We start from the raw sequence: 20830 nt of genomic DNA, 5'->3' as shown, positions 1-20830 counted from the left end.
TCGTAAAAATTTTCAATTATTCATGATTAACTGTCTCACCTCTAATGAATAGAGGTGTAAAAATGTCACTATAGAGAACTAGAGAATTTGGTGAGTTCATTTATTAAATTTTACGTCAAAGTAAACTTGATATGTTAGAACTTTCTTATTTCATTAACTGTCACTTAGAAATTAAAAAAATGCTGATCTTGCAGGGATCTGTGCAAATGTAAACATTGATTTTCAGATTCCTCATGCTCTAAGCTTTCCAAAAGTGTATAGGTTTACTAATCCCCCATAAACTTTGAACGAAAGTGTTCTTTTTGACATAGTGAACCTGACTACTCGGGCCTACGGCCCTCGTGCTTGTGCGTATATATCAGGCAAAGCACTTGTACATGTGGCATAACTATTACATATACATAATATGTACCAAGACACACGGTAGTGTGTCATGCGGCCCAAGAAGCCAGCACGCCACACTACAGTATAGGAAGAAAAAAACATTTTCATGCATATGTAGCTCAGTGATCTCTTATCTGATCAGAACTAAATTTGCTACAGAAGTGCCTGCCAGGTAGGGGAGTCTACATACCATATTTGAAGGATATCATCCCAGCCATTTCCGAAATATCAGTAGCCAAAGTTTGGAGTTTTTTCTTCTTCAACTACTACTTCTTTTCGTACACTTTGCAAAATCTGCCATAAAATACAAACGCATACTCCGTTCAAGCTGAAATTTGGTACACTTAAAGGGCTCATTAAAGCAAATCTCCATACCACGTTTGGTGGGAATCCAATAAAAATCACAGAGTTATGACCAATTATTTGCATAAAATAAGATTGAGCTTCTGTGGACCGTGCTGTGATATATAACTGATATACTACAGCAAACTGTAGTATATAAGCAAGAGTTAAGAATAAGAGAGGAGAGCATCTAACGCTGTATAGTCCTGTAATAGATGATTGTGCAGAAGTTAAACGGCTTCCTTTCCATGTAATGTACAGACTGGCTAGTATATTTTTGCATTTAACCACAAAAACTATTCCAGACACAAGGGCGTGCATTCAATGTTGAAGAGCATTGCTCTGTTGTGTAAAGAAGCATGGCTGTTAACCTCGAACATAACTCTGGGGGAGCGCGTCTGAGAAACCGATAACACTGAACTGAAACTAGACGGAGTATCGCTTCAGATTTTCATTGCGTCGCCATGTTACCCTACCTCTGAGCATTCTTCAATTGAAGGAGCACTGTTCCCTGTACGTACCTGCTCAGTCTTTGGTTCAGTCTTCGAATATTCTCGAGGATTCATCACAGTGCGGCTAAACTAATTGCGGTAACGAAACGAACAAATACTAGAAGCTTATACGTTACACGGAAAAGAAGCCGTTTAACTTCTGCGCAATCATCTATTACAGGACTATACAGCGTTAGACACTCTCCTCTCTTATTATTAACTCTTGATATAAGTGATATACCAAGCTTTGTGGCTATGCTTACCATATATGGTGCAACTTCACAAATTCGAAATCCTTATATAAATGGTAAACAAATCTTTAATAACAAGCACCTAAATCAACCAAGAATTATTCACCTGAGCCCGTAGAAGGATTTTCGATGAACTCTTGTCTCTTTACTAATTGCGAGTAGATTGGCATGGCACCACTGAAGAGTCTAAAATGTCTGATCCATGGATTTCTACTGATTTCAATCTTCAACAGGTGCTGTTTCACAATCATTTCATCTACTGGGATGTAGAGTATAACAGTTATAACACAATACTCGGGATGTGACAAAAATATATGCAGTCGGGCCCTTGTGCATATTTTTGCTATATCCCTTGTAACCATGTTATACTTTGTATGTAATAGTTATACCACAGGCACGAGTGCTTTGCCTGATATATACGCACAAGCACAAGGGCCACAGGCCCAAGTGCAAGTGCCCGTGGTATAACTAATATGTAACCATCTCAGCAAAAACCCGACTTGTTCGCACAATTAAAAAAAATTTTTTTATCCACTCAGCAATATCAGCAGTGTCCAAGGAATGGACCACCACAGTTTCAGCCTTCTGTAGTGTGTAGTTTTGGAATTATAGCGATAGACAGTATGAAGAGCAAGATAATCAATTTGTACAGCTACTATACTGAAAATAAACTGCAGGCGCTTACATTCGCAGCCATAACTTCCATTTGGATTAGCCTACAATGTTGCAATCTGGCTTAAAACATTCACCATGGATCAGCACATCAGCCAAGGTATAGTATTATTCCTGTAGATACTTGCGCATATGGATATGAAGGAGGTTTGGTAGAAGAAACGATGACAATCTTGTTTACGTTTACCGCATCGTAAACAAACGCACGTGACACGCATACCGTTGGAGCTAGAGAAATGAAACAAAGATTTTCGAACTCTCCATGAACAGGCGAATAAGATGGTATATAGTTTTAATCGATTTGACTCTTCCTTCTTTGAGTACTGGCCCGATAAAAACTTGCATAATTTTTTTTGTAGCATGCGTAATTTTACGAATTATTTTTAAATTTTGTTTTTCTCAATACTCATCCTTGTGCGAACAAGTCGGGTTTTTGCTGAGACGGTCACATATGTTCTACTTTAAGCATGTAGATCCACCTAATTGGCAGAATCTCTAGTTTCTATACCCTTCTCTTATATAGGGAACCAAGTAAGCTGTGATTGTGGGATTCAATTTTGTCAAACAAACTGTGATTGTGGGATTCAATTTTAATACATCAAACAGTAGTTTGATTTTATTTTTTGCTAATATAGCAATTTTAAGAGACTAGTATTAATTATGTTACTTCAATTGCTACATTTACAAAAGTAAAAAACAATGTTGATGTATTAAAATTGAATCCCACAATCACAGGTTGTTTGGCAGAATTCAATCCCACAATCACAGCTTGCTTGATTCCTTATTACAGTATAAGAGAAGAGGAAAACAGTATAACATCAAAGAAATCTGATGATTTCTGGCAGTGTTGGGAGTAACGCATTACTTATGTAACGCATTACGTAATATTATTACTTTTGTGGTAACAAAGTAATATAACGAAATACGCTATAAAAACAGGTAATATAATGCAAGTTACTTTACTTACAAATGTAAAGCATTACCTAAGTAATATAGTTACTGTAACGAGTCTAATATTACATAATATTATTACTACAAGTAACGAAGTTACTGATCTCGTTAGTTATCCTCTGAGTAACGCCTAGCCACAACGAAGTAACGAGGCCTACTGAATGAAGCTTATTCACCAGCTTCTTACTTATAACCAAGATTTGCATATTGTCCAACAACGCAATCATGTCACGTGATAAGGTGGTAGTTTCACACGTGACAGCTTAAGGCTGTGGACACAAAGTAATATAATATGTAATATTATTACAGTTACTTTATTTTATGGGTAATATGTAACTGTAACTAAATAGTTCAGTTGCAAGTAATATGTAATATGTAACTAGTTACTTTTACAAAGTAACTTGCCCAACACTGATTTCTGGATATAGTGTGCACTCCTATTAGGTGTGCAATGTCTCAAGTTAAAGTGCATATATCTCGTTAAGGCAGTGTGTATATGCACTGCCTTAACGAGATATACAGTAGCAGTGTATATCTCGTTAACATTTTGAGTCAGTGTGATATGTGATATATATGCTGCGCACTCGAGTGAGAGTGCGTATATTTAGTCATATCCCTCGTAAGCGTGTTATAACTATAAAATGTACCACTTTCACACCTCAGATCAAAGGAAAACCAGTGCATATATATCACATATCTCACTGACTCAAAATGTTAATGAGATATACACTGCTACTGTATATCTCGAGAGCGCGCAGCGCTTGAGTGAGAGTGCGTATATTATATAGTTATACAACGGCCACGAGTGCTCTGCCTGATATAAACGCACGAGCCTGAGGGCCGTCAGGCCCGAAGGCAAGTGCGTTTATACAGGCAGAGCACGAGTGCACGTTGTATAACTGTTATGTACCATTCACCTAATAGGTGGGGAGAGTCTCACAAGACAGCTGTAACACTTATAAAGGCCAGGTTTCTAACATCGATTGTGGGTAACCAAGCCTGACGTTGCGATGACGTTCCCCCTGCAGTACTGCAGCCACCTGAGATATTGAAAGCTATACGCTATGGGTTATATCACTAACCTGCATTCGCTGTTCCACTCTCATCATGTAGTGCTCAGCATGCCAGCGTGCCATATAGACTAAGCACCAGACTAATCGCCATAGTGATTCTCTCGAGCAAAAAAAAAGCAGCTAAATAGACGGTTTAAGTAAACAAAACCTAACTACTAAATGATATTAGTCTAATTCTTACTATTCACACTGGCTAAACTCGAATCTGGTGGCATGACAAAACTGGTTACCACAATCGAACGTAAAGGTTAGTATTATTTAGAATATATTTGTTTTATTGAGTCATTGTCGAAGTGGACTATAGTTTAATCTGGGCTAAGATGGCACCAGACTAGTAAGGTGTATAAGTACGTTTATATATATGTAGACTAGAGTTGTGGCCACCCGCGTTGGCTTTTTCGATTGCCATTGGCTGCTTGTAAACATTATACGTATTGGTGACGTTATGGCCCACAATCGACCTTTACATGTCAGGCTATAAAAGAATTCGAGTGATCTGTGTAGTGTCTTTCCACCTATTAGGTGAGGTGTCGTAGTGGTCTTCGCCACCGACACTTGTGCTATGCTGCAGAAAACCGCAGCCGGTGCAATATCTGTATATTGCACTGCGGTCGGTGCATTATAACTTATAATGCACTCGTTGTGGTCTACAAAACCGCAACCAGTGCGTTATAAGTTATAATGCACTCGCTGCGGTCTGCAGCAGTGCAATATACAAATTATAGCACTGGCGGTGCCTTTGAACTGCCCACGCAGAGTGGTACATTTAGTCATATCCCGAGTAATCGTGTTATAACTGTTATATTCTACACCCCAGTAGATGAAAACGATTTTAGATAGTAAGTTATAGTGAAACAGCACCTCCTGGAGATGGAAATCAATAGAAATTCTTGATGGATCAGATGTTTTACACTTTTAACGGTGCCACGCCCACATAGTCGCGATTAGTGAGTTATCCACGAAGGAGACAAGAGTTCATTGAAACTTGTTCCAGCTCCTGAGGTGAATAATTGTTGGTTGATTTAGGTGCTTGTTATTAGAGACTTGTTTACCGTTTAGATAAGGATTTCCCGGAATGTGTGAAGTTATACCATATATGGTAAGCGTAGGTGTATCAGCTATATACCACAGTTTGCCGTGGTATATCAGTTATATACCACAGCGCGGCGCTTTTGATCTCAACCACAGATGTGGTATATATATACATCAGTGGCAGATACAAGGGGGTCAAGGGGGCTCTTGACTCCCTCCCACCTCCAAAAATTTTAGTATACCAATATCGAGATACCCTAATAAAACAGTCACAGTATTAGAGCAGTGTGAAGCAAACTATGTAAGGATTTTTGTGTACTTTATCGGTCATAAATGCATAGGTGGTGGGGTGGGCAGCTATTGTTAGCAGGCTGTAACATTTTTTTTGGTCTCACCTTACCAAACTAGACAATGTAGTGCTATTTCATTTTGACCCTCCTTTTTCAAAAGTCTGGATACGCCCCTGATATATATATATATATATATATATATATATATACGTAATAGTTATACCATGGCTGTGGGTGTATATGTCAGCAAAATCCCAAGCAGCCATGGTATAAGTGATATATATCACTTGGGGCGCACTCACCTAATAGGTGAAAGAACTAACGAGAACTCATCCCGTTTATTTTATACAATAGCATCTGAAGATCGATCATGGTTTTAATAGCGTAGGCTAATAGCCATCAAAACGTTCTCCATACATTAAAACGTCATTAATACGTTACTATGCTTCAACACACAATGTTAGAAAACTTGCAATTGTGGGGATGGAGTTTATATTGTTATCATTTTTGTACTAAGTTAAGCCAACTAACTTCGCTATTGGGACAGTAAGTAAGTTATTATATTAAGTTAAGTACTTAGGACTGTAAGTGACTAACCTACTTCAACGTAGCAGTAGTAGCTTTGCTGTTCCGTGGTCTGTTAAAAGGCTGATACGCGGTGGGTAGAAATACGCATCCACAATCGCCCAAACAATTAGTTTATGCCTTCATTAACCTTTAGTAACAACCAACTACCCTATCTTAACAAATGTGCTAAGCTTAGCAACTACTACAAAAACGAGTCCCACAATACAAAGCTCTATGTCGCTCAATATAATGAGTCAAAGCGCATCGATTCTTTGAACTGGCTGGGTATCAAAGTCATTGGCAAACTGCTTTCCCATGATATTGCCTGGGAAATATGCGAGTTAAACACTGAGCAGTGCCTTTGAACGCCCATGCTAAAGTGGTATATATATATATATGCACAACATAAAAATGGATAAAGGACCAGGATATAAGAAAAAAAAGTACATGAAATAGTTAACAAAATAAAGTTGTACCATTGAGGAATCAAACTTGTTAGAAAGTGAATGACCTAACCACCACTATACATACAGCATGGGTTAGAGTAAACCTGTCTATAAAGGCATGCATTTAAGTTACATGACAGAGCAAGGAGTGAAAAGTTTCATACAATAAGTGAGTTTGACTAATAGGAGGTTTGTAATGTGTGATGTGCTTTGACTATGTACAGAATAGCAGGTCAACAAAAATTGCTTTTTATGTAAAATTCGATATTAGCATTTCCACAAAGTATTTTTTTTACTTAGACTTTTACTTTTATTGAAGGTAATTTTTTCCACATAAAATGTCTCTGATTACTTCACCTCCAGTTAAAGTGCTTTTGGTGACATAATTTTGTTATGAAGGGATTCTTACTATTAACTTCTACCACAATAATGTGCAAAGTGGCATGCATACATGCACATTTGCTCAAACAGACTTGGAGATGACCACTATCAATGTTTATCACATTATTATTAGTCTATTAAGTTGCAAGATTTTGTGTTTTTACTTTGGCTGGTTTTTGCACTTTAAAGTTATTATAACGCTGCTTTTACCATTGCGTAAATTTCCTTGCTCTATAGCAACTGATGTTATACAGATTATATTGTAATGTTTGTACATTGTAGTGGTTTAGAAGCAGTAGATAGGTGCCTCCACAAATTTGGCGGTGAGGAGTCCTTAATGATAAACGTCACACACTATGATACTAACTAAAGACATGTATTATACCGGACTTTCAGGTTGACTACCAACAGTTCCATAGCCAGTTAAACTGTCGCCTCCAAGTGGTGACACCATCTGTACATAGCAATACAAACCACAATTATTGGCTAGTCCATAATTACACAAACACACCACACAATAGGCCCATACTCAGATATAGATTCCTTCTGTTCAGTACCTTTTCGTGAAATGACTTTTCTACTAGGATGAACAACAGAATTATAGTCATCATAAAATAGAGGGCACATCCCAGATATATAGTGTTTAGAATGCGTAAGCAACAATTTAAAGGCACCAATAAGTAATAAAATAAAGAAAATAATTTGTATGACCTATATATTGGTTAATAACATAGTACATACAAGGTGAATACATATATAGCATTGGAGGGGTAAGTCTACTTCATAGCAATCTAGTCTTATTGCATGTTTACTTGCAAGGATAGTGATGACTTATTCAGCACTGACAGTTTATAGATATTCTACAAAGTACATATTCTCAACTGCAAACAGTTTGCAATCATATTAAAGCCAAATAACTATTACACTTAGGTAGATTATTGGCTGTAATGTTTGGTCTACATGTTCATAGCCTTTATCTCTTATAAGGGAGATGAACGTACAGTACATTCAAGCAAGCAAGCAAGCAATGTGAATTCATCACAGCTATTTTCATACGATGGGGCTTGCTAAGGCTCCCCACCCCAAAAAAAAACAAAAACAACAACAACAACAACAACAACAACAACAACAACACATTTACTACTAAATAGTGTGATTCCATTTGAGAATGCATAACTACTCATTTGTTACTTTGAACTCTCATTAACATACACAGAAATGCCGCACAACTACATGCCTCAAAATTTGCTTGTATTCTCAGCTCCTTGAGCATATCATCAAAATATTTTCTCTCTTTATCAGCATTAGCTATCAATGACAGTATGGTAATAGACAAGCACATTACAAAAAATTGATACAAGATATGTACTAAATGCATGGCTACTGTGTTATTTTACTTCCAGTCCACAAAAGTGCAAAGGTGTATAGGAATCATAAACAAAAACAATCTTTAATTGTGACTGAATTTGACAAAACCCGGCTTCGACGCACAAAGCTTCGTTAGGAGATATGGCGATTTTAAGTAATCATTGTGTAATAGCTTCCCAGTGCCTACAGCTGTGCAAACACAATTTACACCAAGTATGCATCTATTTACTAGCTATCACTGAGTGGGTGTATACATTTCTGATACCCAAAATTAGCCCTGTTTTGGGCAGCTTTTCTCGAGTGGGTAATAATATCACAGGTGGTAGTAATAGGGTGGGAGGGTGGGGGCGGTGGGTGGGCTTAATATAGGGGTATAAAATGAAGCAAGAAGACAATTGGAATCCAGAGGCCAAGTTTGGGCTCTCCATGGCCCTCAAATCACTCCAAATTGACTGAGAACACTATTGGCGAGCTCTCTGTGAAGTCCCAGCTCACTACACACCATTATCACAAAGCCATGGCCATTCAATGGCACCAATCTTCCACTCGTGGCTTTGACAGGGTCGGAAGAAAGCTGCCACAGAAACCAGACTTGCCAGTCCTGAAGGAAGTACAGTGTGGAATATGATAGTGTATTAGGCCAGCAATCCATTTCTGGTAAAAAAGGAAGTTTGATTTTGTGTGTGTGGAAGCCTTGTTATGTGAAATCCGGTCACAATTACTGTTTTATCTCATAAAATTAGCGCATGACTAAAGTAGGGATTAAATTTGCACTTTTGGTGATCTTGTCTAAGCAATTATATTGTAGTGATTTACTGTAGTTTGTAAGATCCCTAATAGTTCCTTGGTAACTTTTTGTAACATTAGTGAACTTCTAAAACACCATACCACATCATAAGAAAGAAAGAACAGCACCAGACATATGAGGCTATCAGCAATCGTACGACAAAATGCAAACTCCTATACTAATTACGAATAAGCAAAGCAATCATTTTGATCAATTTTTGACTATGTATTGCCTTTTACACAGTTCTACATGGAAGAGAAGCTAGCCAAGATGTCTGTTTGAGGTATGGTATGGGAATTATCAATGACTTTCAATTTATTCTTACATGATAAACAACACACAAAGCCATGAATGTGCTACACAAGTTGGCACCTTGCATTATCAGCAAAAAAAGAGATACAAATGGCAGACAAAAGCAAAAAAAAAACACACACACACATTGGGTGGAAGTGATGTCTAATAGTGAAAAAAATCAAGCCCATCATAGCCTTACTGCCTTAGCCATTATTGAGTTACACTTGTCTGAATCAGTCATTCAACAGAAAATTACATTCTTTAAAAATTTCATAGCAACTCAATGGAATAGTTTTGGGTTACACTGAAGGAAATTATGCCTAACTAATACTGTCAAGACACAAAGGTATTGTAAGACTGGTTTCTGGTCAATAATTCTATGTGAAATGTATAGACCTTCATCATTCCTACTACACAGTACTAAATTATGTGTCTGTCTTTCAGATGTCACAGTTATCCCACTTCTTCATGCAAACCTTAATTTGCAGCTTTGTAGGCTAAATTTTGTAAGGCAACAACAATTAATCAATAGCTACATGTAAGCATGCAGTGTTACTCTGCTTCAACTATAAATATCAACCATAGATGTAAGTACAATCTGTATGTATGCATGTATGTATGCATGTATATACAGGGTGTGTATAGCGTGCATATGTATTAAAGTCACATATCCAAAGTCATGTCACCTTCCGAGTCCAAAGCACATTGTCTACCAATCATTTTGCCATTATGGAGTTAGCTACTAACAAGAATTATAGTAAATGCCACCTATCTAACACTGGGGTGCACCATTAAATGGTCAGTAATGAAAAAAGGGTCAATAAAGCTAATGTAGCTGAATTCCCAGTGTCACAAACTGGAGGAATGCAGAAATCCCTTCCGTGACTGTTCATAGCATCTTCAATGGAACTACTCCAACTTTACAAGTATATTGCTACATACTCCATCATGTGACTTCTTTGCTGCAGGTACAGCTTCCCAGACCTAAACACAAGCTCTCAGTTAACTAGAATATGGCTTCAAGGAATTAGCTTTCAGTATTGACAAATTAGCTGTGTTGTCTAGTCGATCAATTCCTTGACTATTCTATTGGAGCATAGTGACTGCTTTATTACGATGTTATCGTCACAGAGTGACTGCTCTATTAGAGTAGTTAGTCAGAGTGACTGCTCTGTTAGAGTATTTCAATTGATGCAGTGGAGAGTGATAACATGATGACCCGACCCAGTTCCTACTCTCCATTCCTGTTTCCCTAGCATTCTACTTACTCCATAAAGTAAGCTAGAATACAGTGACGATTGATTCAATATCATACCATACAGAATAACAACTAATATAACTTACTTTCTACGATGGTGAATATACGAAGTTTGGTATGTGATTTCCACTCTGGTACCATATGTAGAATAGTAGCCAACTGAAGTACTAACATGAATGTATTGTCACGAACTAGAACAACAACACACAAAAATAAAAATAAGAACAAATGGATACTCTGTAGATGCAGCACATCGTTTAACTTTAAATACTAGGCATACCAGAGTCACCAGGCTTGCTTTTAATTGGCCACACATCTGTGTAATAGGGGAACACTTTAGGGTAGTACAATTTAACTGATGGAGTGCATACCAATGTAAGGGTGATCCTGTAGTGAAGCTGCTTTGTCAAAGTTCTCAAAACTACACAAGTACAATAGTGACACAGTACACACTTCTTACACTTACTGTCTCATAATGCAAACATTTTTGCCCATCACCATGGCATCCTATTGAGAAGAATAAACAAGTTTTACAGATTAAATTAATTACACAAATCATTAATTATAACGCTTAAATGGAAGAAGTAACTCATTGGCAGTAGTTGGAAGTGTTGCTTAGTCACTAAGTTGGCTTAACGATATTTGTCCTCCTAATCCATGTTATATTTCTGGTAGTTTGGATAAGGGAAAGGTTCCACCTCTGGTTACCATAGTATGTATATACTTGTTCCTGAGAAAACAGCTAAAAAAGAAAGCAGGTTTTTACTCAATTTCAGCTAACTAGATCAATAGTGATGATGGTAAAGGTTCCAAGAGCAGATGTGTGGTCTAGATCCATCACAAATTCAGGAAAGCGGCACAGTACACTTTTAATGCATATGGTAAAGTGACATACATTTGAATGAAAAAATTCTTAGTGGGTCGAGCAGCACTACAAATGAGCCAAATTCCAAGTACTTGTGTAATTGCATCCATGACTCAGGTCAACATGTACATACACTATACCTCCAATCTCAGCTAAAAACAGGCTGGAAGGTGTGATAGGGTCCACACACCCAAATTTTAAAGGTTTCATGAAGTTGAAAAAAAATCTACTCTTCATTTTTGCTTGCATACATAGGGGACACATCCCCTTTCAACTTGAAGGGATAGGCTATTCCTGGTAGTCTACAAAGTGTTGCTTTTAGTTCTTAAATCCCTGTAGAACCTGAAGAGAAGGTGATGCACAAAGTTTGAACACACCTGTATTTCAGACCACCGGAAAAACCACAAAGTTCACCTGTTTGGAAGTTTAATACAGATTTCCTTTTGCTTTTTACATGCAAGCTGCTTTTACCATTAACAATTTTGCTCACATGGGTGCATACAGACAAACATAGATACTGTATTTCAGTAAATCAGGCGCACACTCATAGCTAGCCTTTGCTCCTGGCAAAGGAGTTGAGTTACCCTTCAGGTTATGCTATTGAGTAGGGTTATTACTAGTGACCAACACCACAGTTCTATGTATACCACTGTAATAGCTAAAAATACCTTGATGATATGTACATATTCTTCTGGCCTTAGAGGTTGACTATCCGCCTGCAGTGTAGCAACATTCTATTCATAAGTACACAACAGAATCAGTAACTTACAGAATTTCTTAACTCTGGAAGCCCATTAGATACCAACTGAAATTTCTCTACTGTAGAAAATAGCAAAACAATTAAACCTAACAATTTGCTACAAGACACTACAGAGAATGTATGTATGAAAATAAGCCAATAACTACAAGGATTACAAATAAAGCATGTGCAGCTTACAGTCACCAGTTCTGAAGATGTATCTCCACATCTTAGGTGTTTTCATCATGGACGCATAACATCTATCTAAGTTGGACACTGGTAGTGTGTTACAGTAGAATCCTGCATACATGAATATGGCATGATGGCAAAAATGGAACACGACACACAAAAGTACATCTAAAAATTTTCATTATAAAACTCAAGTTAAACAAAACCATGAAAAAAGAGCTGACAGACGAAAACAAAAGTACACCAGTGTAGAAGTTTAGATTTACATCATGCCTCTAGTACTTGTACTGACACTAGGTATTGCTACCCATTATCTTTAAGAATGAAGCAGGAACTGTACACATAATTTTTGGACTAGGTAGGCTTACCTGTGAAGTCAAATAGTTACACTGATGCGCTTCCATAATGTTTTCCATAGATTTACAGTACAGTGGACCCTCGGTTATCCAAACCCCTTTGTTCTCAGGCAATGATAAAAGTGTTTAGATAAGTGAATTGTTTGGATAACTGAAGCCCATACATTCATTTACAGAGCTCCATTGAAATACTCTAATAGAACATACACCTAAACTCAAAATATTCTAATAGAACAGTCATTTCCAATTTTGGATAAATGAGGGTACGGATAAATGAGGGTCGGATAACCAAGGGTATACTATACAACACAATACTTACCCATTGCTAGGGTGTTTGGCTTCATTCCGCCAAGTCCAGTGGTCTATAGTATAACAATACAAGTACATTCTATGTCAAGTAAATCATACAAGACTATCTAACCTACAAGCACATATATATGACATGTAAATATGAACGTGTACTCAATATACTTACAGTTAGTAAACTCTGAGCACCCTGTCTTACAGTGGAGGCAATTGTCAGCTCCACAAAAGCCTTCACTTTAGCAACATCAACCAAGTTCAGCCAAATTGGCAGTTGACGATGATGCATCTCTGTGGCCTCTAGGTCAAATGGTTTTACTATGACATGGCCCAATATATATAGGCCTCCCTGTGGAGTTCAAATAATATGTGTACATGTTAATCAATGTTGTATGTTGTGTTAACATACAGTACTCAAAGCTATTTTACAACAACTAATCATGCATATCATTAAACTTAGGAATACTAGGAAACATAGAAATAACATATTTAAAAATTAAAATGAAGCAAGGATCCAAGCGATAAAAAGCAGTGAAACAAGAGATGAATGGTGGTATTACAGCATAGCTCTGTGTGAAAATCCCTACATTGGCATGTTATAACAACTATTTTGTCCAATGCCAAAGTAGGGATTTTCTTATTATTATTTTATTATTATTAGCACTTTACAGTGACCAGCACTGAAGGTCTGACAGCAACATGTGCTGCAGCCTTAGGATTACCTAACCTAATTTCTTACAGAGCTATATGCTGTAATACCATCATTTATATCTCTTGCTTCACTACTTTTTATTGCTTGGATCCTACTTCATTTTAATATACCAGCTTGTTTGGCTTTTTGCCATAGCATACAACTACACACATGTGACTGTTCTATTAGGGTGACTGCTGTATTAGAGTATCTCGAGTCACCCTTTCACCTACCAGAGGGTGTGTCACTATTTCATATTTTCACTGTGTTAGCATTTCAAATACAGCCAGACAAATAATGAGGGTGTGTGGTCATTGTGATTGAGTAAATAGATAGTTAAGAGGAGGCTCAATTGTTATTGGGAGTTTGTAAAATGCGGAGTACGGAATAACGGAATAAGCAAAACTTATCTTTTGCAGATTGTACAAATAGTTATATGCTCTATAATAATCATACTTTATTTTCCTTGTAACAGCTTTGCATGGTACGCCACGTCGATGGATAAACAGCACCTGGGCGAACATTAAATGGGATGAGCACACAACCAATCATCCTAGAATGATCTATCTTCGCTAAACTATACTCCTTAGTTGATATAGCTACAAAATGCTAAGACCTAGTTGTATTCTTAGGTCAAACTAACTGCCCTTCATGTGCATATGACCGAATTTATTAGAGTATCACTATCGAGTTAGTGGAGTTCAGTAGGTAAGTCCAGTGGTTGTGTTGTCTTTAAATGGATTTCAAAACTCTTCAGGATCGATCAAGAATGTAGGTAAGTAAGTTTAGCTAAGGTAGATCATTCTAAGGTGATTGTTTGTGTGCTCGTCCCATTTTAATGCTCGCCCAGCTGCTGTTTATCCATTGCCGTGGTGTGTCATACAGAGCTGTTACAAGGTAAATAAAGTATAATTACTATAGAGAATCTAACTATTTGTACAATCTGCAAAAGATAAGTTTTGCTTATTCCGTTATTCCGCAATTCCGTAATCTGCATTTTACAAACTCCCACTGTTATTACTCAACCAAGATCATTAATATTAATAGGTGTGATCTCAAACCTATTGTGAAGTTACAGGTATCTACCAAGTGTATAGCTCTCTTAAATAATTTTGTGGTATCTAGATATGCTGCACAAGGAAAGTGTAGATATGAAGAATTAATGCATTGATATGGTTTCATTGTATGAAGAAGATGATGACCAGCCTGATTTAAGATGAAAGACAAGGGGCAAAGGGTATACACTCACCAGAACCCCAAAACGCACATCCCACTAGGGCAGGCAGGATGGATGGCAGATAAAATTTAAGTTTTGATGATTTTTATAAAATTCTACAATATACCCCAGCTTTTTCTGTATTTAATGCTGTATATATTTGATGTTAGATGGACTACTACTATTCTGTAAAGGTGATTTTTGTCACATAATGTCTCCATAGTATGTATGCGTTGAGCTGGATCCTCAAAAACATTTAATAACTCTCGGATGGAATTTCATACGATCTTGAAATTTGGCATATTTGTAGCACTGCTTGACCCACTAAAGATATTTCAAAATCATTTCGTTCAAATCCCTGACACAATATTTACGGCCAATAAAAATTTCCGCCATACAATTCCTATGGGGAAGCCATGAAAGCGCAGTGTCAATTACAACACTTTCCCAAACTTGTATTGCAGCCAAACCACACATGTCTGTTGTTGACATTTTGTCATCACCACTAATCACCTGGTTGGCTGAAATGTTAATTTCCTTGAGAAAAACCCACTTTTTTTATTTTTAGCTGTTTTTCAGGATCCAGCTCAACTTGTACATACTATAGGATGATTTTAAAGGTAGCATTTTTTAGGCAGTGCACGTCACTTTTGGGGTGAGTAAACTACCCTACTGTTTAATAAAACGTAGGAGGTCACCTACACCTGCAGATATACTTTTAACCCTTCCTTGGATTAAAAGTCTTTCAGGTGTAGGTGACCACCACTTTTTATTGACTAAATTAGTCAGAGTAAAGATATTTTCGTCTAAACAGCAAGTAAATGCATGCCCCAACCTCAGTTACTGAAAAGTGTAGTGGCAATTATGCTTTGTTTTCAGCTATGTTCAGCCCATTACACAGTGTAAATAACAGTGAAGAACAGTACGAAAAACACCTCTGCAATCAATCCAGTTACTATGGAAAATACAAAGAATTTTTATTCAAATGTAGGGAACACTATACTGTAAATCGACACCTTGATCTGTTAGCAAAGAGAAATAGAGGATAGATAGCCTTAGCCGTTGAGTTGTACTTGTCTGAAGGGATCAGGCAGGCAGTTTATTATTAGTCAGTAGAAAATTTCACTAAATAAATCTATTGGAAGGTCGTACTGAAGGCAATTTGGGGTTTGCTTATACCTAACCAATACTGCTAAGGTGCCATAAACGTATTGTGAAGCTGATTTATATATATATATATATATATATATAATTACATTTTTTTTTGTGTGAGGAAGTGCAAACCCCCATGATCCCTAATATATTACTTCACATACAAGTTCATACTTACTGTACCTTCTTCAAATCATTAGTGAAATCAATAAGAGGGTAGGAGCTCTTGGGATTTGCAACCAGTAAAAGAATCTGGGATGACATAACTACAATGACACTTGTACACATTAATAAGGAAGATATAGTTTACATAGCCACAATTATTGGATGTATAAACTCATTGAGTCATTGAGCATTCTACTAGAATATTCAGTGCAAATGACAATGAATAGATAAGTGGTTTATAGTCAGACATGGGACCAAGTACATTTGAAAGTACTTAAGTAAAGTACAAGTACTTTTGAATTTTCCAAGTATAAGTACAAGTACTCTGGCGACAATCAAGAGAGTACTTAAGTAAAGTACAAGTACATTTTGCTGTAGCAAAATGTACACTTATTCAGTGTATTGTAGTATGTAAGTGTACCTAGTGGGGTTGGTACTTTCAGGTTTTTGTCAACTATTCACTCTCTTAAACACTTAAAATGCACTAACTTTAGCAGCAACATTGTTCTTATTTGCCAGACTGTGTACAAACTACGTACAATGTTTGCAGTACTTACAAGTACTTAAGTACTCAAGTACATACAAGTACTTAGCAAAGTACTTGAGTATAAGTACAAGTACACTGGGGAAATCAAGGAAGTATTTAAGTAAAGTACAAGTACTTTCAAATCTGTACTTAAGTGTACTTAAGTATAAGTACTCATGTACTTGGCCCCATGTCTGTTTATAGTACAGGGGTGTATATCAGGAGCCTTGTATTTACATTACTGTTTGCAGACAAAATTAAGCATTCAACTTAACTCTTGAAACTAACACATCCTACTTATTAATTTTCAAAAAAACCATATTATAGATGATAAGGTACTTTATTTACACTAGCTACAACTCAGAATATTCTTAAAATAATAATAATCATTTCCGACATATTTTATGCATCCAAAACGACTCAAATGTCACTAATATTGTTTGCACGGATATTTCACTTTCCTATATGTAACACATACTTGAGGACGCCAAAATTTAACATGATCCTTCCTCACATCAAGTCGCAACAGAAACTTGCGGACCTAATCACCAGGTAAAAACAAATTCTAGCATTAGTATTACCACAAGTACAATACAAATTATATACAGAAACTTTCAATAAAAATGAATAATTATGTATCACTTATTTATTTTTGTACGCCTTACAATAAAATTGCGTACATCTAAATATTGATGCCTATTGCACCATATTTTAAATACAGCCTGTAGATTATTGACACATTGGTTGCTTTAAGAGTCAATTTATTATAATACTTGAGGAACTTTGAAAACAAAGGGAACAAAAACAGCTCCTTATCATTAGTTACACCTTTAGCTAGGGATGTAACCGTTTCAATGTTATACACAATGTAATTTTTACACAACCAGCCTTTTATAAAACCAGCGTTGCAACCATTTACATAGCCAGCCTCATGTTTCCCTTAATTTGATCATCATAATAAGTACATGCAGTTTCTTGAGTTATAGTATAAGGCATACAGTAGTGTCCCTACAGTCAACAATCGCATGACTGGTTCCTTAAAACTGTTTTACAAACAGATCACAAATAAACACGAGATTTATGTACAAATATTAACAATACTTTATATGAAATTTAATACAGAGCTTGCAATAGGTCAAAAGCAGTAACACGAATCTCTATCTCTCTGACTGTAACAGTGTATGAATCACCACAGCAGTAACAGTTTGACCTAAGTGTACGTAACGAACTCTTGTGTGTCATAGTGCAATGCAATATGTAGAAAAACATTGTTAAAAATTTGTAATAAAAAGCAACTGATAAATACAGTACTCTTAATGTGTGTATATACGTACATATTCTATAAATCTGTAAAATATGGCTGGTTGATTATTATAAAATTATTAGTGTAAGTGTAAAGGTACACATAGTGGAGAAAGAACAGTGTAGTTGCCTGGACATATAGTACATCAAGGTACACAACAAACACACACACATATGTACCTGTACATACCTGGTAATATATCAGACCCTGAGACACATCACCCCATGGTGTAGCAGGACCCCGAAAAAGCAAATATACAAAGATGACAACCATCAGAGCTAGCATGAATAAAATTGATTATAATGTCACGTGTCATATATACAAGCATGGTAATTTACATGTTGTATGAATGGAAGTTAACTACATCAAAATTTTCTGCAAAACTACTACCATGGAATTCCAGTGTACAGTACATAACTCACAAATTGCAATTGCTGCATAAAGAGGATCAATAAAGAACATTAGTACAACACACCCAAGGGTTCCAACAGCAGCTACATGTATTAGATAGATAATAAATAGATTACTGCAGTATGCACTCACCAGTGGTACGAGAATACATATGAAACGTGGGTCTAAAATTGGGAGCGGATGCTAGTTTAAGAGCAAAGCAGGCAAGATTGACAACTCCATAAGATAGGAGAAAGAACATTGTTACTAGTGGAGCAATTGTATTGAGACTGCCAATCAACAATATGCACTAGAGTACAAAATATAGAGGGATAAAAACATACACAGCAACTACTCAAAGTAAACAATTATTTTATTATTTTTTATTATTAACACTTTACAGTGACCAGCACTGAAGGTCTACAACAACATGTGCTGCAGCCTTAGGATTACCTAACCTAGTTTCAAGGACTTAGACTTAATGACTTATACAGTAGCTGGATTACAAACTAGATAATGTCACAGTTTATCATACAGTACTGTACATTAGGGATCACAGAGGTTTGAGTGTTTCTGGCCAAAAATATCACCCAAAAACCAGCTTCATACCATCCTGGTGCCTTGACAGTATTGGTTAGGTATAACCAAGTCCAAAAGTGCCTTCAGTACAACAAAATAAATTGCTACGAAATTAAACAATTTTCTAATAACTAACTGCCTGATGCCTTCAGGCAAGCATTATTTGATAATGACTAAGGCTATGGGCTTGTTGTGTTTTTCACCATTTGACGTTGTTTTGTCCCAAGACATGCTTTTTGGCTTACCGCAGTACATACAAAGCACACATCATGGACTTACCTTTGTCCCCCTTTGTGTCCCACTTCTTTTTAAGGTGTCGATTCATGTAGTACAATGGCTTTTTCTATGTTTGTAAATGAGAATAGTCCATATTTTCTGTGGTGACTGGATTGATTGCAGAGGCACTTCTCCTACTGTTCTTTGTTTGTAAAACTGTCAAACAGGCTGAACATAGCTGAAAGTGAAGCGTAATGGCCACATCATAGGCCACTTCAATAATTGATAGTTGGAGCACGTGAATTGTCTGTACTATTTCGTGGTGACTGGACTGATTGCAGATCGAGGCACTTCTCCTACTGTTCTTCATTTGTAGTGCTGTATAATGGGCTGAACACAAAGTAAAATGGCCACTTCATTTTCAAGTCACAATAATTGATAGCTGGGGCACACATTCAGATAATTCTAGCTCAATCCTTTCTTTTGATGCGGTATGCAAGGGTTCACCAGTCATAATAATGTTACAAAATAAGTAAAAATTAAGAATATTAAGTTTGATTAGGGATCACAGAAAAGTAGGGAAACAAGGGAGGTCGCCCACACCTGCAGATATATTAGCAGACATTTAATCCCTAATTCAGTCATGCAGTCAAAGGGACAAAATGTCCGCTGGTATATTTGCAGGTATAGGCGACCTCCCTTAAGCTTGTTTCCCTACTTTTTTCTATGATACTTAATTGAACTTAAAAAATCTTAATTTTTCTTTGCACTTGTCATTAATAAGGACAACACCATTCATAATACCCAGACAGTCAGAGCAAATGTGAGAATTCAAAATAACAGTGAGCAGGTAGCACTGAAAACTGCTGAAGGCTGGTTAAACGAGAATAATGCCAAAAGCATTTAATGTTTATATAAGAGATATAAATAAATCAAGTGCTTTTCCTAGCTATCAATAGTCATTAAGGAACAAAGTTCAACAAACACATAAAATACACTATATCATCCTTGGTTTCTGGTCCTTAGTTATCTGATAATCCAAACTAAGTATTTTGTCACTAGTATGTGTTCTATTACAGTATGTGTATACTCTAATGAACATAAGTCTGCATATAAATCAATGAACCTTATCTGAACAAATTCACTTATTTGAATACTATTGTCTAATTTTAGGAATAATGGTGTTGAGAATCCACCTGTGTCGAGAATCCACCTGTTCGTATATGTGACCAGATTTGCGAAAAGGGTTTCCACACACATCTACTTTACCAACTTTGTGATTGAAAAAAGCTCTTGCCTTGAAAGTTGGTCAGTAGTGAGCACCAACACAGCTTGCTTAAAAATTGCTGGCTAATATGTTTCTTGAACACATAAGTTGTGGTCTTCTGAGTTCATAGAATTGGATGTGTGTGGAAGATCCCTTTTCACACATCCGGTTGCATATTTGAATGAAAATATTTTGTTAGCTGAATTCTTGTCTCACTGACCCTTGAAAAATAAGTACCAGACACACATGAAATCGGTGGATGTACTGCAAACTCTTTAAGTGATTT

At 36.6% G+C, this 20830-nt stretch overlaps 1 protein-coding gene across 2 annotated transcripts in view; it reads right to left on the bottom strand.

Annotated features, from left to right (window-relative positions):
- LOC136242115 (solute carrier family 12 member 9-like) overlaps positions 1 to 20830 on the bottom strand; it is a 58047-nt gene that overhangs the window by 10809 nt on the left and 26408 nt on the right. For both annotated transcript variants that reach the window (XM_066033520.1, XM_066033521.1), the window contains 16 exons: positions 18636 to 18792; positions 18515 to 18586; positions 18282 to 18370; positions 17268 to 17330; positions 16282 to 16350; positions 13212 to 13388; positions 13056 to 13098; positions 12390 to 12491; positions 12222 to 12271; positions 12121 to 12168; positions 11054 to 11094; positions 10959 to 11008; positions 10868 to 10903; positions 10674 to 10778; positions 8118 to 8188; positions 7266 to 7334 (listed from right to left, as the gene is read on the bottom strand). In XM_066033520.1, the coding sequence (XP_065889592.1) occupies positions 7266 to 7334; positions 8118 to 8188; positions 10674 to 10778; positions 10868 to 10903; positions 10959 to 11008; positions 11054 to 11094; positions 12121 to 12168; positions 12222 to 12271; positions 12390 to 12491; positions 13056 to 13098; positions 13212 to 13388; positions 16282 to 16350; positions 17268 to 17330; positions 18282 to 18370; positions 18515 to 18586; positions 18636 to 18792 (1242 nt within the window). The remainder of the gene's footprint in view (positions 1 to 7265; positions 7335 to 8117; positions 8189 to 10673; positions 10779 to 10867; positions 10904 to 10958; positions 11009 to 11053; positions 11095 to 12120; positions 12169 to 12221; positions 12272 to 12389; positions 12492 to 13055; positions 13099 to 13211; positions 13389 to 16281; positions 16351 to 17267; positions 17331 to 18281; positions 18371 to 18514; positions 18587 to 18635; positions 18793 to 20830) is intronic.

The sequence above is a fragment of the Dysidea avara genome, chromosome 13 (assembly GCF_963678975.1).
Source record: "Dysidea avara chromosome 13, odDysAvar1.4, whole genome shotgun sequence".
Taxonomy (NCBI): domain Eukaryota; kingdom Metazoa; phylum Porifera; class Demospongiae; order Dictyoceratida; family Dysideidae; genus Dysidea; species Dysidea avara.
Note: the sequence above shows the minus strand (reverse complement) of the source record. Positions and strands in the feature narration are given on the sequence as shown.